At 35.1% G+C, this 17,454-nt stretch overlaps 1 protein-coding gene across 2 annotated transcripts in view; it reads left to right on the top strand.

The window, feature by feature from the left end:
• Positions 1–17,454, top strand: part of LOC131668304 (glypican-4) — a 412,396-nt gene that overhangs the window by 249,599 nt on the left and 145,343 nt on the right. For both annotated transcript variants that reach the window (XM_058942375.1, XM_058942366.1), the window contains exon 5: positions 11,036–11,284. In XM_058942375.1, coding sequence (XP_058798358.1) covers positions 11,036–11,284 — 249 coding nt within the window. The remainder of the gene's footprint in view (positions 1–11,035; positions 11,285–17,454) is intronic.

Here is a 17,454-nt window from a genome sequence, read left to right as displayed (position 1 = left end):
TTACAAAAAGTCTATGGTGAGTCTGCTATGAAAAAAACAAGTGTTTACGAGTGGTATAAGCGTTTCCAAGATGGCCGCGAAGACGTTGAAGATGACGAACGCTCCGGTCGACCCAGCACGTCAACAATCGATGAAAATGTGAAAAAAGTGGAAAAAATGGTTCTGAATGATCGCCGAATCACAATTAGAGAAGTTGCTGATGAAGTTGGCATATCAATTGGCTCATGTCATAACATTTTTTCAAATGTTTTGGGTATTAAACGGGTGGCAGCAAAATTCATTCCAAAACTACTGAACTTTGACCAAAAAAACAATCGCATGAACATCGCTCAGAAGCTGTTAAACGACGTCAACGATGATCCAAGTTTGCTTGAAAGGGTCATAACTGGTGATGAAACATGGGTGTACGGTTATGATGTTGAAACCAAAACACAATCGTCCACTTGGAAGCATTCAACGTCACCAAGAGCGAAAAAAGCACGTCAAGTTTGATCAAATGTGAAGGTTTTGCTTATAGTTTTTTTTGACTGCAGGGGCGTGGGGCATCATGAGTTCTTATCACAAGGTCGTACGGTTAATAAGGAGTATTACCTTGAAGTTATGCGACGTTTGCGTGAAGCAATCCGAAAAAAACGCCCCGATTTATGGAAAAACAATTCATGGCTTTTGCATCACGATAACGCACCTGCTCACTCGTCGTTGCTTGTTCGTAATTTTTTGGCCAAAAACAATACCGTAGTCGTGCCCCAACCTCCATATTCACCAGATATGGCTCCGTGTGACTTTTTCCTGTTCCCAAAGTTGAAGACACCCATGAAAGGACGGCGTTTTTCCTCAATTGAGGAAATAAAGGCTGAATCGCTGAGAGTGCTCAAGGACATACCAAAAAGTGAATATCAAGAGTGCTTCGAAGATTGAAAAAAACGCTGGCATAAGTGTATTATATCTGGAGGGATTACTTTGAAGAGGACCACATTGATGTAAACGAATAAATAAATATTTTTTTGGAAAAATGATAATTCCGGGTACTTTTTCAACACACCTCGTATGTTTGAAAAGTAATCTGAATAAATTAGTTGAAATAAATAAATTAACGATAAAAATAGATACTCTACATACAGAAGTAGACATGTTATCCAATGGAACATCAAAAAGTGGTGGAAGAACTTCACAAACCAGTCAGATGTAATTATCCACGACGCAAGTACGATGTTCGATGAATAGATGAGACCTGACAAGCCAATACGTAAACTTATAATTATTCTAGAGAAAATCGCGGCTACAGTTGACTACTTATGATAATTTATAATTTTTCAAAGCATGCGTGGACCATACTAGTGAAAAATAAAACCGGTAGTGATGTGGCAGCACCACTGAAATCTGTTTTGGTAAAAGGTCGAGTACCATATAATCTTTACACAAACAGAGGCAAGGAATTTTACAATGCAACTTCTGAAGCTCTCGTGAACAAATATAACATTGATCTCTACTCGACTTATAGTTCACTTAAAGCTTCAATATGTGAACGATTAAATCGTACGTTGAAAAATGCTATGTGGATAAAATTTAGTCTACACGGCAATCACAAATGGATGGATATACTACTAAAGCTCAGTGCTGCTTACAACAATCGTAAACACAGAACGATCGTTATGAAACCTATTCAAGTTACAACATTGACTTAAGCTCAATAATTACGCAATTTTGCTCAAGAATGCGTAAGAAGGATGCCGAAATTCAAAGTTGAGGATAAAGTGAGTGAGCAAATGTTTCAAAAAAGGATATACACCGAATTGGTCTACGCTAATATTTATTTACTATTATATTATTACTATTTATTTACTATTTATATTTATTTATATGAATATGTATTTACTGTAGTTTCATCAAATACAACTATTTATTACTTGAAAGATTATCAAGATCAGCCCATTCTTGATGATTTCTATGAGCAAGAACTACAAAAAACGAAACATCCCGATATACTACTGTGGGCAAAAAGTAAGGTGAATTTGTTTGTAAAATGAAAAATCTTTATTTATTCTTCTACATCAATGTCATCCCCTTCGAAGTAATCCCCTCCCGATAAAATACACTTATGCCAACGTTTTTTCCAATCCTCGAAACATGCCAAATAGTCCCTTTCCGGTATAGCCATCAGCGCCTTCTTCGATTCAGCTCTTATCTCCTCAATCGACTCGAAACGCGTTCCCCGGAGTGGTATCTTGAGTTTTGGGAATAGCCAGAAGTCATACGGAGCCAAATCAGGCGAATACGGTGGTTGCGGAACGATATGCGTCGAATTTTTGGCGAAATGGTCACGAAGAACGAGTGCAGTGTGAGATGGTGCATTATCGTGATGCAAAAACCAAGAGTTGTTGGCCTATAATTCTGGTCTTTTTAGACGAATTGCTTCACGCAAACGACGCATAACGCTCAAATAATATTCCTTATTAACAGTTTGGCCGGGTGGAAGGAATTCATAGTGCACCACACCACGAAAATCGAAGAAAACTGTCATCATGACCTTGATTTTTGAACGACTTTGACGTGCTCTTTTCGGTCTGGCCTCGCCTTTAGCACGATATTCGCTTGATTGGTCGGTTGTTTCAGGGTCGTAAGCATAAATCCAAGTCTCATCTCCCGTAATCATGCATTTGAGCTTGTCCTGATAGTCAGAAAGCATTGTTTCACACACATCAACGCGGCGACTTTTTTGCAAGAAATAGAGCGTTTTCGGTACCAAACGAGATTTGACTTTTCGTAGGCCCAAATGGTCTTTCAAAATTGTTTTCACAGATCCTTCTGATATTCCGATCATATCAGTAAGGTCTCTAACAGTCAACCGACGATTTTCGAGCACTAATTCCTTCACTTTATTGACGTGTTGGTTATCTGTTGACGTCGATGGTCGTCCGGAGCGCTCCAAGTCATCAACACGTTCTCGACCCTCTTTGAAGTCTTTGTACCACTTATAAACATTTTTCTGCGACATGGTAGAATCACCAAAGGCCTTCCGCAACATCCTCAACGTTTCCGCAGCCGAAATTTCATTCCGCAAACAAAATTTGATGGCACTTCTTTGCTCAATTAAATCAGACATTGTAAAAATCGAAACATGCACTCTTGGTCGTTTGGTAAACACAAGCGTAAATATATTACTGATGATGACATTGACATGAAATTTGTCCCAGATGTCATTCGCAGTCCTACCAACTCAAGAAAAAAAGAACTAGCCCGAAATGTTAAGCCGGCGAAGTTTAAATTGAAAATTCACCTTACTTTTTGCCCACAGTAGTATATCTGGTTGAAAAAATTATTAAAAGACGTGGTAATTGAGTGTTTGTGACATAGTGAGGATTCGATAATTCACACAATAGTTATATATGTAAAAGTAAACTATAGAAAAAAAATAGAGTGGGTTTCGACTCGTGGAATGGAGTAGACGTGTCTTGACTGTGACTGCGAGTTTTGGTGAGAAAGTTTGAGAGGAAAAGTGTTTGAGGAGAGAGATACAGGTGAAAAGAGCGTGGAGGCGGAAGAGAAGTGGAGTAGAGAGAGAGAGGGGCGGTAAGAAGTAAAGGCAGAGACAGAAAAGGTAAGATAGGGAATAAAGGTGAGATCACGAGTAGAAGTAGAGAGTCGAATTAAGGCGTACGGGATAGTGATGGAAAGTTTTGTGACAAAAGAAACATAAAGAGATAAAGGTGGAAGGATTAATAAGAAAGGTCCAGAGGAGGGAAAGAAGAAAAGAGTAAAGGTGGTGAGGGGGAAAGAGAGCGGAAAGGGGCTGAGGGAGAATATTAGAGGAGAAATGAGAGAGGCAAAAAGATGCAAGAGTGAAAGTGAGGGGAGCGAGATGGAAGGGGAGGGGGGAGAAGGATTGGACAACACGATAAGAGAAGTGGAAAAAAGTAGTGGTGCAGAAGATATAATGGAAAAGATACGGGTAGAGATAATAGATTTAAAAGAGGTATGGGAGGAAGAAAGGAGAGAATGGACAGAAATGTTTAAAGAAATGATGGAAAAAATGTAAAGAATGGAGACAGAGGGGAAAAGAACAGAAGAAAGATGGGAGAAAGAAAGAGGGAAAGTTAGGAGAGAACAAGAGAGAGAGAGAGAAGAAAGAAGGAGAGAGACGAAAGAAGAAAGGGAAAAAGCAGAACTTAGAGAAAAGAAACTGCAGGAAAAATGGGGAGAGAGGATGAACCAGTTGGAAGAAGCGTGCGTGAAATTAAAGGAAAGTATAGAAGGAGGAAACGAGAAGCAAAGAGGAACAGAAGTAGGTAATAAGGAAGAAATAGAGTATATGAGAGAAAAAATGGATAGAAAAAGTAGGATAAACAATATAATAGTGACAGACTGAGAGGGTGGGTAAAGATGGGAAAAGAAGGGTGAGGTAGAGGACTGGTTAAGAGAGGAACTAGAAATGAAAGGGGACATAGTGAATCTGAGAAGAATAGGAGGGACAGCGGGGAGGGACGATCGGAGAGAAAGAGGAAAAAAGATGTGTCAAATTAGATGCGCTTCATGGGAACAAAAAGAAGAAATTATTAAGAGGAAAAAGAAGCTGGAGCAGAAAAAGATCTTTATAGATCAGGACTGGACGTGGAAGCAAAGGAAGATAAGAGAGGAAGTAAGAAGGAAAGCGAGAGTAATAAAAGGTAAAGGTAAAGAGGTAAAGATCTGGCATAACGGTTTGAAGTCAGAAGAAGAAGAATGGTAGTGGAGCAAGAAAGAGGGAAAAATGGTAGGAAAAAGGGCGGAGGGGCTTCGAAAACAATAAAGAAAAATGAGAGAGAGGGAAGAGAGTCAGTAAAACTACTATTCTGGAAAGTGGCGGGGATTAGGAGCATGGAGGAAGACGACTGGGAATATGTTAGGGAATTTGATATAATAGGGCTAACCGAAACCTGGGTGAAGAGGCAGGGGGCAAAAACTGAGGTGGAGAAGCAACTGAAAGGGTAATACATAGAGTGGAGAGACTCAAGAATAGAAGAAAGAAGATGGAGAGAAATAGGGGGAGGAATAATGGCGGTAAGAGAGAGGAAAAGGATGAGTAAGGTTGAATGGAAGAAAGAAAAGACAAGTGAGGTAATAGCATGAGAAATAAAGATCGGAGGGAGGAAATACATGATAGCAACGGTGTATGTGCAACATGAGAAAAAGGAAAACTATGAATACCTAAGCAAAGAAATAGAGGAGAACAGAGGAAAAACAATAATTATAGGAGGACACTTCAACGCAAGAACAGGAAATGAAGGGAGAGAATGTGAGACAGAGGAGAACCTAGAAGAAATAAAGGCCAAGGATAAATGTTGAACGCAGAGGGAGCAGAAATGATAAAATGGCTAGGAGAAATGGGCTTAGTGGTAACAAATGGGAGAAAAGAAGGAGATGAAGAGCGAATGAAGCGTGGATGGAAGGCACAGAAGGCTCGTTAAAAGATATGACAAAATGCTTAAACGGAATATGGAACGGAGAAGGATATCCGGAAGAATGGAGGAAGGGAATAATGATACTAATATATAAGAAAGGGAGGAAAGAAGAAGTAGAAAACTATAGAGGAATAACGCTGATGGACACGGGATATAAAATATATGCGGAAATACTGAGGAAAAAGCTGGAAAAAAAGAAACTAAAATAGAAAAAAAAAGCTGGAAAAGAGAACTAGAAGCTAAAGAAACGCTAAGCGATACGCCGATGGGATTCAAGAAGAAAAGACAAACAATGGATGCAATATCTATATTAAAAACAATAATAGGGAAGAAAATAAGGGAAAAAGGAGGAAAACTGTACGTATTCTTTGCCGACATGAAGGCTACTTTTGATAAGATAACGAAAAGAATATATGGGAAATCATGAAAGAGAAAGGGATAAATGGGAAAATCAGGAAAAGAATAGAAGAAATATATAAGAAAACAGAGAGTAAGGTAAGAGTTGGAGGAGAAATAATTGGGGAGTTTAAGACTTACGAAGGCGTAAGGCAAGGTTGCCCTTTGAGCACCATGATATTTAATCTTGCCTTCGCTGACCTGAAAGTCAAGATTAAACAGGTGCAAGAAGAAGGGGTAGTGATAGGAAGGAAGAAAATATGGACATTAGGATATGCAGATGATATAGTGATGATGGTAAAGAGTGAAAGTAGAATGAAAGCGATGCTGAAAAAATTAAAAAGATACCCGGAAGAAAGGGATTAGAGCTAAATGTAGGAAAATCAAAGATGATGAAATGTCGGAGAGGAGGAGGAAGGGGAAAGGAAGAAGAATTCGAATGGGAAGGTGAGAATGTAGAGATGGTTGATGAGTCCAATTACTTGGGATATGTGATATGCAGAAATAACGTAAATAAAAAGCATATAAAGAAGGTAGAAAGGAAAATAAATATGGGACTCAGAAGACTATGGGGGGCTAGGAGATAAACTATTTAGAGAAAATTGGGAGCTAAGGATGAACCTGTTCGACGCACTGGCGAAAAGCGTGATTATGTATGGAGCAAAAATCTGGGGATGGAAACGATATGAAGAAATAGAGATATTACAACTAAAATACATCAAGTGTGTATTGGGATTAGACAGAAACACGCCAAGTTAATTAATACTATGGGAAACAGGAAGACAAGAAATGAAAGAAATAGCATTAGAAAGAGCAATGAGGTATGAAAACAAAATAAGAGAAGAAAGAGATGACTGAATAAAGTATGTGGATTTTTGAATAACTTGTGCCGATACATAGCTAAGTCATAGAGATTATGTACCAACCACTTGGTTGCACTAATATCATCGATAGTTTTCTGTCTGTAGCTTTAGTAATGTGAATTAGAGTTATCATAGCTACACATCACGATAAAACCATCACAATACGGTTTGCGATGTTGATAGAGGCGTTCATCAATAGACTCCGGATTTAAGAGACTCTTGAAATCAGCATACACAACGTACGGCACCGGAGACTCATTTTTCAAATTGTCAAAATATAAAAATTTGTCTTTCTCATTTAGCAAGCACAAGTTTACACATACGTGTTCACACTTTTATAAGTAATATAATATATTTTCAATCTTTCTTGAGTTCGGAAATAGTGCAGACAACGATCACAAATATATGACTTACATCTCCAAGATGACAATTGTCGTGACATCAATCGAGACAAGTCTTCTATCCGTACATACCGTATTTTGGAAGACATGTAGGAATGTTGTATTTGATTTTCATTCTCGTCAGCATTTACATCAACGAAATAATTCTCCACTAGAAGGTCCACATGCTATTCCTTCTTCTCAGCGGTCAAATGTCGAAGTAAAAGTTCGTACATGCTATTTTTCAAATTTAACGACTTGTCTTCGATCCACAGGAAATGTTAGATTCCTATATTATACTTATGCTGATGCATAATACATGCACTGACAGAATTTAGATTCATTGCAACCGGATGTAATGCTGAGAGAATAGCCCACTTGAAATACTCATCATCATCATAGTTCTACACATTTACACAGGCCCTCCTTTTTCTGATAGGTTCTGGAAACTTAATGTAAGAACCAGCGATAATATAAGATTCAAAAACGATATCAAGATTTCGATAATTATAATTGCGGTCATCTTTGTATGCAGTTTTTGTGCGGGGCTTTATAAGTAAAGACGCCGTAAAATGATATCAGTCCTTTTTAGACACTCATAAGAAACGCTCTTTTTGGCGACGATAAAATCGAGGCCTTTCTATCGTTATCATAGAAATAAAACAGAGATTCATCAAAGAACAGCACATTATTCCATTGTCCTATGTTCTAGTTCACACTTTATCGAGCGTACGCTAAGCGAGCTCTGCGATGTACGGGATTCAACATTGGTACACAGGTAGAGATCGTAGTCCAGCTTTAAGTAAGCAATTACAAATCATTGATCTGAAAATGTTTTGTAGCCACCGTCATTGTTGTTATTGTGATCGGTTTGGAAAAATTTGAGCAATAATGTTTCCAGAAACAAAAAGTTTCTGATGAACAAATCGGATCAATGCCTGATCGTCTAGACGCGTCGTTACACGACCTCGATTTTATTTAGCTCGACGCTCGTACCCATCAATTTTCAAATAACAATTATATGTACGAGACACGATTGAGAAATCAATTCCCAGACTATCTATCATCGACCTATGTGATATCAATATCCGTCCTGGATCATAATCACTAGCTAAGTAACTTCTGATGCGGATAAATGGCGTTTAGGTATAATGAAAAATTAAAAAATTTGAAGTTTACAAAAACTTTTGGTTGGTTGTTATTTTAATCAATAAAACAAATAATTAATAAAACAAATAATTAGTTTTAATAACTTTTAATTCAATTAATTAATTTAAAATGAAGACGCAATTATTATTTAAAAAATGACTGAATTTTTTTTAATTTCGCAAAAATAATTAAAAAAATTTGTCAAAATATTTCTTATGAAAATTATCATAAAATTTTTTTTTAAATCGCTGATAACAGATATTGAAAAGAAAAATAAAATAATAATAAAATTTCCATTATTAAAAACATCACATAATATTTAGTATTTTACGTTAGTAACAGACAAAATCTCGTTCATTTAATTTTTTTTAAAACTGATGAATTGATGGTCCTGCAACAGAAAAGGGGCGAAACAAAAATTCGCCGCATAAGTATTGTCCAATGAAGTAATAATTATTTTCATTATTTCAAATAAAATGCTGAATAATTAAAAATAAGTATAATTTGATCATCATCCAAAAATCAAAATATTTCGATTAATTTAAAAATAATTTAACTTTCATTTTCTATATTAACTTACAGAATCTTTTGTAATTCGTCTAAAATAGCTATTGTTAATTGTCTTTCTTCCCTGCAAGCTTCAATACAATCCTTTCTACAACTACCTCAACAACAGTTCCTATTCCTCGTTCATAGCGTTTGAAAGTTTTGGCAGCCATACGTGCCATGTTCGTTGTATGCAAAAACTTGTTAATGTTCGTATAACCTAGTCTAGAATAAAGAGTACCTAAATAAATTTTGAAAAGGCATTAAATGATTGAACAACTAGTAATATTATACGTAAAAGTACATAACACTAATCGAGACAGCTTTTGTATAAGTATCGTAGGTACGCTGCTTATGAGAGTAGCTTGGTCCTTCGTGTAATTTATTAGTAGGCCCAACTGTTATTGAAAGATATTTTCTGCATTTAAGCGTCAACTAATCATCTAACGAAAGAATCTCTTTGCACTCTGAAGAGTAGAGATATGCAGCCCTAACTTTCAATTCAACAATTCGGTGCCTGTCTATTATACATTCAATCTCTCCATTATTTTTAAAGTCACTTCGAACTTTTTGTTTTTATTCTCATCAAACCATTCTCTATTTGTTTCATAAGCTTTTTATACTGTTTTTAAGTCATTATTTTTCCTTTATGTCTTGGAAGCTTGATCATGTTGACATTAAAGATACTATATGCTATGCAGACTTCTACAACTTGAACGATTTGACCAACCTCTACCGTTGTGCATTATTGATATACAATGTTGCCTGATTTCAATTCGTATTTTTAAATTCATTTCATTAGACTACATACATTTTTCTCGAATATAAACTTTATTGTAACATGTCTAATACTAAAAAAAGAATAAAAAATGTATTTTCATGAGAGATTGTAAAAATAAAAATACCCACCTGCTTCACAAGAGATTGATCGAATCACCGTAATTGAAATTTGGCGAAGGATTACCCAGTCAATGATCCAAATTTCCAAATTTCATTTCCAATATGTTAGAAAGATTGCCAGCAGTTATTATAAAGGCGGCAATAATAATATAAGTACTACTTCACACTTCTTTACCCACCTACGCACATCTATACATAGTACATGTATACATTCTTAAAAGAACGAGTTTGGAATCTTTAAATTCTGTGTAATTGACGAAACACGGGATATCAATTCTCTTAAAGAACCCTATACATATTTGTGCTTCAGCACAAAAGAAGTGTAAATCTGACCATACAACCTCCACGTAGTACGTTTTGGGTAACACAAATGCCGGCTGTTCATACGTTACTATCAGAGAGTTTATAAGAACACTTGAGTTATTTTTTTAATTGATCAAAATTTTATTTGAACAAAATTGTTTCAAAATTTTTTGTTCAATTTTTGTTTAAATTTAGCTGATAACAGATGCAAATTGTAAGAAAAGTGAAACTAAATAATTTTTCTTAATTTTTAAATAGATTTCTCGATGCTTAGTAGTAAGTAACAAAAATATTGGTTTTTTAAGCTTTTCTAAAATATTAATCAATGTACTAGGTAAAACAATTTAGTTGATATACAAAAAATTAAATTATTTTAAAGTAGAATTTTGGAAAACATGAATTTTCCCATCATTATCAGCAAAAGAGCAATCAATTTTCCAAAACAAGAAAAAATGTTGTTTTTATGCTTTCTTGAGATTCACTTCTGAAAATAGAAAAAAATCTAAAAATAATCACATAGAAAATTTATTCTAATTTTCGAAACTGCCCTAAGATTTTTCGTAGGAGCCTTGTTTGCTTATATATCAGTGGTTAAATAGTAAAAGATCTTTTTTCAATTCAAGTCTAATAGTCCAGAAAAAAATGGCAATATCAAAGTTTTAAAACAAAGAACGGAACTAAAGCTAAATAAATAGTAATTTAAACATGCAATGATTTCCTTCAAAAACTTTTCTGAAGCACATAAAGGCAGTGGAGAGAACAATAAAACATAAAAATTTCTTTTCCCACTATTTCTTAGAATTGCGTAAGATCTGCAGCTCCTAGAAATTGTTGATCAAAATATTGAAAAACTAAAATCTAGGAACTATAAAATACTTTTTGTTCTTATCTGATACGACTATTTATCACTTTTTTTAAATCTCTGATATGACTATTTGTAAATATATCCTGTTAAAGATAACCAAAAAATTTGGTTGCTTTGTTAATTTTTGCGAGTAGTGTAAATATTCGTCATATAAATTTATTTAATATTGAAGAATGATATTTACATATTCCACAGGTGGATCTCGATAACGTAATGGATACATTTTTTAACACTCTTTATCAAAAAATGTTCACGGTTTTGAACAGCCAATATAAGTTTGATAATAAGTACCTAGAATGCGTGAGTCATCATATGAAAGAAATGCGACCGTTTGGAGATGTTCCCCAAAAACTAAGTGTACAGATAAAACGCTCCTTTGTCGCTACCCGTGCTTTCAGTCAAGCTCTTCAAATAGGAGCCGATGTTCTAAAAAATATGCAGCAGGTAATTAAAAATTTATATAATTAGTCATTTATAAATATAATATTCTTATTTATTTTTAACCTTTTAAGGACGGGACTGGTCGATATATCGACCACCAATTTTGTCAGGCACTCCACGTGACATATTCTTTCATTTTATGCAGAAATATTGTGCAAAAAAAAAGTCAAATTTTAACGTAAAAATCCCCGTCCTTAAAAGGTTAATAAGTTTTTTATTGTAATATCAATTCTTAAAGCCATTTCACTATAGTTAACTCTGACAAATATACCTTTTTCATGTTTTAATATTGTATTAATTTGTTACTACTATAGACATTTAAGGAGGTGCGTGCCGTATTGGCGGGATTATCAAAGATTGCTCCCGCTCATTGTTAAAGCGATTCATGTATTTGGCGCACTCGTATTAAGAGAATTATTAATATTTTAAAGCAAAAAATTTCGGAGGCATTTCTTAAATTATCAGCTTCTTTGCAATGTCTACCGAAATTCGATATGTACTTTTGTTTGTCTAGAAAATATCCTGTTACAAATTTTCAAAAATTAAAAATATAATGATACCAAATTGTTTATAGACATCATATGCTGACGTCGGGGTCACTCTCAGGTACGCTTGGAGTAAGCGTAAGCTTAGGGCTGCTCTGATTTGGGTTGCGTGCAACGCATAAGTCGGAATGAGCAATATTTTTGCGCAGAGAAACTACTAACCAGGAAATAATAACTGAGTGTTATTATTGAACACACCAGACTCTCACTTAATGTGTTCTTAAGAGATTCTATGGGAAGTTTGCCAGACTCAAGCTTAACCAATTTTTAGAAAGAAAGGGGAACTAGAGAGAAAGAAAAAAAAAAGAAAAGATAGCCACATATAAAATTCACTTACTTTTTATTTTATTTGATTGCTTGATACTTAGGCTGCGTACTCTCTCTCTCTCTCTCTCTCTTCTGGATGCACTTAGCTGACTTCTTGTTTGAGTTTTTAGCTGACTTCTTGGCACTACACTGTACTACTGATTCTTCTCAAAAAAAATTTTCTATCCTACTGTGTTTCCTCCAGCATTGGTCCCGCAGTCTTATATAAAGCATTTTATAAGCAGTGGATGGTTGGGTGGAAATCCCCTTCTTCCGGCCCATGACATGATGACGATTAAAATTTTCTCCATTGGTGGGAAAATTTTCTTATCCGATTTGGTATTTGTAATTAGTCGGAGGGCGTGAATCTTCAGAGAAAGATAGGGCGGTCCTGTCTTAACTTAGGCCTTTTTCTCTAGAGATGAGCAAGAGTGACTCTTTGGTTTATAATTACTTACACAAAATTGTACTAGACTTAGTTAATTTTAACGATACATAGTGATTATTTAACCCATTAACGTCCAAAATGTCAAAATTTCTTGCACGTTTTCAAAGTGATTTTTTCCTATGTAATTGGCGTTGAAAAAATTCTTGAACCACATATTCTGATGTAAAATTGCATGCTCTTTCAGAATCCGTTGCCAGAATCATGATAAAACTCACAGGAAAAGAGATATGCTCGATTGAAACATAAAAAACACCTAAATTTTCGAAAAAAAAAATTTTTAGGATTTTTTTTCGAAGTGTTACGGTGAAGATATCACCTTGCGACCGTGATCAAAGGTGATCATGGGATTTGAAGTTTAACAGGGAATTTTTTTGTTTACCTTGAACCATCGCTTCTTTACAAAATGGCGGAAAAAACGAATTTTTTTTTTTTTTCAATCTTCATCAACTTTTTTCTCAAAATCTATGGACTTGAGAAAAAAATTCATAAGAACAAAAATGTCTTAGAATCACTCGAGAAACATCCTAAAATTTTTTCAGAATTTTTGGAGACATTTTTGAAAATTCCATTTCCCAAGTTTCCCGGAAAATCAAAAATTGTCTCAAAAAATTCTGAAAAAATTTGAGAATGTTCCTCGAGCGATTCTAAGGCATTTTTGTTTTTATGAATTTTTTTCTAAAAACCATAGATTTTGAGAAAAAAGTTGATGAAGATTGAAAAAAAAAAATTCGTTTTTTCCGCCATTTTGTAAAGAAGCGATGGTTCAAGGTAAACAAAAAAATTTCCTGTTAAACTTCAAATCCCATGATCACCTTTGATCACGGTTGCAAGGTGATATCTTCACCGTAACACTTCGAAAAAAAATCCTAAAAAATTTTTTTTTCGAAAATTTAGGTGTTTTTTATGTTTCAATCGAGCATATCTCCTTTCCTGTGAGTTTTATCATGATTCTGGCAACGGATTCTGAAAGAGCATGCAATTTTACATCAGAATATGTGGTTCAAGAATTTTTTCAACGCCAATTACATAGGAAAAAATCACTTTGAAAAAGTGCAAGAAATTTTGACATTTTGGACGTTAATGGGTTAATAACTATAAATTACAATAATTCAATAATTAGTTATTATAAACATTAAAAAAATCTAAAAACTTCTAAGAGTTATTATAAAATGCATTACGATTCTATTTTTGTTGTCGCTTGAAACATGAAATTATTTATTAGTTATTTTGTTCTTGCAAGGGTTGAACTGGATAAATAATATATCTTTGAAAGATGCGCATTATGGTACGATGGTTATTAGAACAATCACTATTTGATAGTTACTTAAAAAATTGATTAAAACCCATTCAATATTACGGATAATCTCTTATGTTTGTGTTTTCTGACTAAAATGATCTTCAGAATGAGAACTCGATTATAGATTTCAGGAAGCCATAATTATCTATTAATAAGAAAATTTTCCGAATCTTAACAATTTTATTTTAATCGATTTTAATAGCTAATTGCAAAGTTTCTTACAAAGAGAAAATTCGGTGGGAAGAAAAGATAGATTGTATTTTTATGGCCTCTCTTCTTATCGGTGGGATAGTGCTTCAGAATATATACGCGATGATCACAAGATTTTGTTAATACCTGCGAGTGGGACAAAGCAGGATAAGGTAGCGTTTGTAAGGCTGAGTACATAGGTTTGGGCCACTATCACGTTTTATATCAATACCTTATTCCAGATGTGCTTTACTCATGAGAAATTTTATTAGTAGCGATTTTCAACCCTGCTCTTTATATATTTTTTGAAGGTTCTTATTCTGTTCTTAATATTGATTCCTATTAATTAATTAAGATTAAAAAAACCTAAATTACGGCCTGCCGTCACAATGTATAATAGTATGAATATTAATTCTGAAGTTTAAATATTTATTAGAGAAAATTAGAGATGTGATTTAATGAGGCGATATCGCGCCGTGGCACGATTTAATTTCATTAATTATATAATTCTTTACACGTGTTAGCTAATACAAATTAGTTTATAACAATGGATGGTAATAATAGTAGTGATTGTTAATTATGGCAAATATATGAGTAAATAGTTAAGCACAATTAATGAAATGATATGCTTATAAAATTAACACCACGTGAAGAGGATAGTAGTTATATTTTTATTAAAGCTGATCCAAAGTTGTATAAAGATTTAAGTTTGTCTCACAAGTTAAATGTTCAAATCAGTTTTGATACTTTAAAAATCAATAATATACAATCTTGATATTCAAATAACATCTTACAAATGCATGTTTTACACTTAGCATAACTGTGCTGCAGGCAAAGATCCGATAGTTCATTGCAAACATACCTGTAGTTTTTAAGAGTATCAAAAATTTTTTTATAAACAAAATTATAAAAATTAAGCAATTTGGTACTGATAAATTTCCAATATTTTTTACAGAATATCAGGTCCCAGTAATTACGTTTCCCGGTGGTGTTTCGGCACGTACTAACCGTAAATAAAAGAATGTCTACCCGGTTCTATCGCGCAGATAGGCCCCTCTCTCGGCCTATTTCCTATCATTTACACTGATATTTTTGATATTTTGATGTTACACACTAACCGATCCACTCAAAAGATGTGTTTATTTATCTTCGATTCGTAATTCCTATTCCAAATGTTTAAAAAGTTATCAACAATTGAAAATTTAAATTTATCCAAGGGACACATCAGATATGCGAATTATGAGAATTTTTCCACGAAGATCCTCGTTAAACTAATTAATTATTTCGCCAATCGAACTTGTTATTGAATCGAAATGTTGTAGAAGTACTCTTTCATATACTCTTAGTAGTTTTGTTTAAAAATTTTTGATTTCGTCACTAAAAGCAAGGAAAAAAAAATCAACAACTTCGGAGATCTGCCCATATACATCTAAATAGTTCATACGTTGGTCATATATTATATGTTTAAGTACAGACAACGCGTTACTAACACATACTTGCACACGTGTGAACTCGAGCATTGTCTGGAAGAAAGAGGCTTTTTTTTTGTTCAAGTGAGGACGTTTTTCTCTGATTTTTTCTCTCACCTAACCTAATAATGACGCACAATATTGTCCAGTGATCATCTGGCTCTTTTCCAAGTAGTCGATGTAGATGATTCCATACGCATCCCAGAAAACCGTAGCCATAATCTTGCCAGCTGACTTTACTGTCTTTGCCTTCTTTGGGGCTGGTTCTCCTGCGGTAATCCATTGTTTGGACTCTTCTTTGGTTTGAGGAGTATAGTGGTGTACCCATGTTTCGTCTACAGTTACGAGTCGACGCCAAAAGTCTTCCGGATTACGACGTATGCGTGCCAAAAGAGTCTCAGAGGTGACCACGCGGGTTCGTTTGTTTTCAACAGTGAGCAAACGCGGCACCCATCTTGATGATATTTTTTTCTTCCCAAATTTTTCATGTAAAATTGAAATGATTGTACCCTTTAATACCCTTGTGGCCTCAACTAATTCTCGCTATTTTAATCTTCTATCACTCAACACCATATCGTGGATTTTGTTGACCATTTCGGGCGTACTCACTTCTACGGGGCGTCCTGAATGAGGTTTATCTTTTGTTTTTGTACGGCCGTGTTTAAATTCAGTCTTAAACACAGGGGCAGACTTGCCATGAACGGCGTTCAATTCAACTGTTATTTCTTTTGGTGTAAGGCCTTTCAAATGAAAATGTTTTATCACCGCTCGAAACTCTGTTTTTTCCATTTTTCAAATAAACCAATAACTTTTTGTTCAACCAACGCTCACAAAAAACAACTCAATGAATCGTGCTGAAACTTTATACGATTTCTAGTTAATAGTATTGCTTGCCAAAAACATCATAATTTAAGCGTGACGAGCGCCATCTCTTGGATTTTATAAAGACTTATTGACCCCCCTCGTATGAATGCAATAAAATAATTTGAAGTATTTATTAAGATAAAATTAACAAAATGTGAGATATTTGTATGCTCTCAATTGTCTTTTTTAGCTTCATCACCTAAGGCTATATTATGAACGAATCTATTTCTATCGAAATCCATTTAGTGCAAAAATAAAATTATTTCACCAAAAAATATAAGCTATATGTATTTACGAGGGTGGTCCGATAAATACTTAGCCTCACCGCCCGATGGCGCCACTCTCGCAAAAGAAATATTCTATCACGTACTACAACCTTCTCGATGGTTACTGTGAAGATTTCAGCCGGATCGGAGTTGTAGTTTATTTTTTGAGCGTGTGAAAGCAAGTGTGTCCGTTGATTTTTGAAAAATGGAAAAAGAGCAGTATCGGTCGGTGATGCGATTCTTGTTTTTGGAAGGGAAATCGCGCAGCGAAATCAAAAAGCACTTGGATGCTGTGTACGGTGACTCTTCTCCTTCGATGGCGACCGTCAAAAATTGGTTTAACGAGTTTCAACGAGGTCGCACGTCGATTTTTGAAGAGCCACGTCCAGGTGCTCCGGAAACGGCTACCACGGAGGATAACGTAACAAAAATTCACGATCTCGTATTGGCAGATCGAGATAGCTAAGATCGTAGGCATCTCAAAAGACCGCGTGGGTCATGTCATACATGAAATTTTGGGCATGAGAAAGCTGTCGGCGCGATGGGTGCCACGTTTGCTCACTCCGGACAACAAGCGCAACCGTGAGACAACTTCAGAGCAATGTCTGACGCTTATTAAGCGCAATCCAAAGGAGTTTCTGCGTCGTTTCGTGACAGTCGACGAAACATGGATCCATTGGTATACACCAGAGACCAAGTCGAAACAGTGGACTTTACCCGGCGAAAGTGCTCCCAAGAAGGCGAAGACTGCCCCATCGGCCGGAAAGGTGATGGCCACCGTTTTCTGGG

This window comes from Phymastichus coffea, unplaced genomic scaffold (genome assembly GCF_024137745.1).
Source record: "Phymastichus coffea isolate CEN01 unplaced genomic scaffold, Cenicafe_Pcof_1.1 PCOF00006, whole genome shotgun sequence".
Lineage (NCBI taxonomy): Eukaryota > Metazoa > Arthropoda > Insecta > Hymenoptera > Eulophidae > Phymastichus > Phymastichus coffea.
This window is presented reverse-complemented; position numbering and strand designations above follow the sequence as displayed.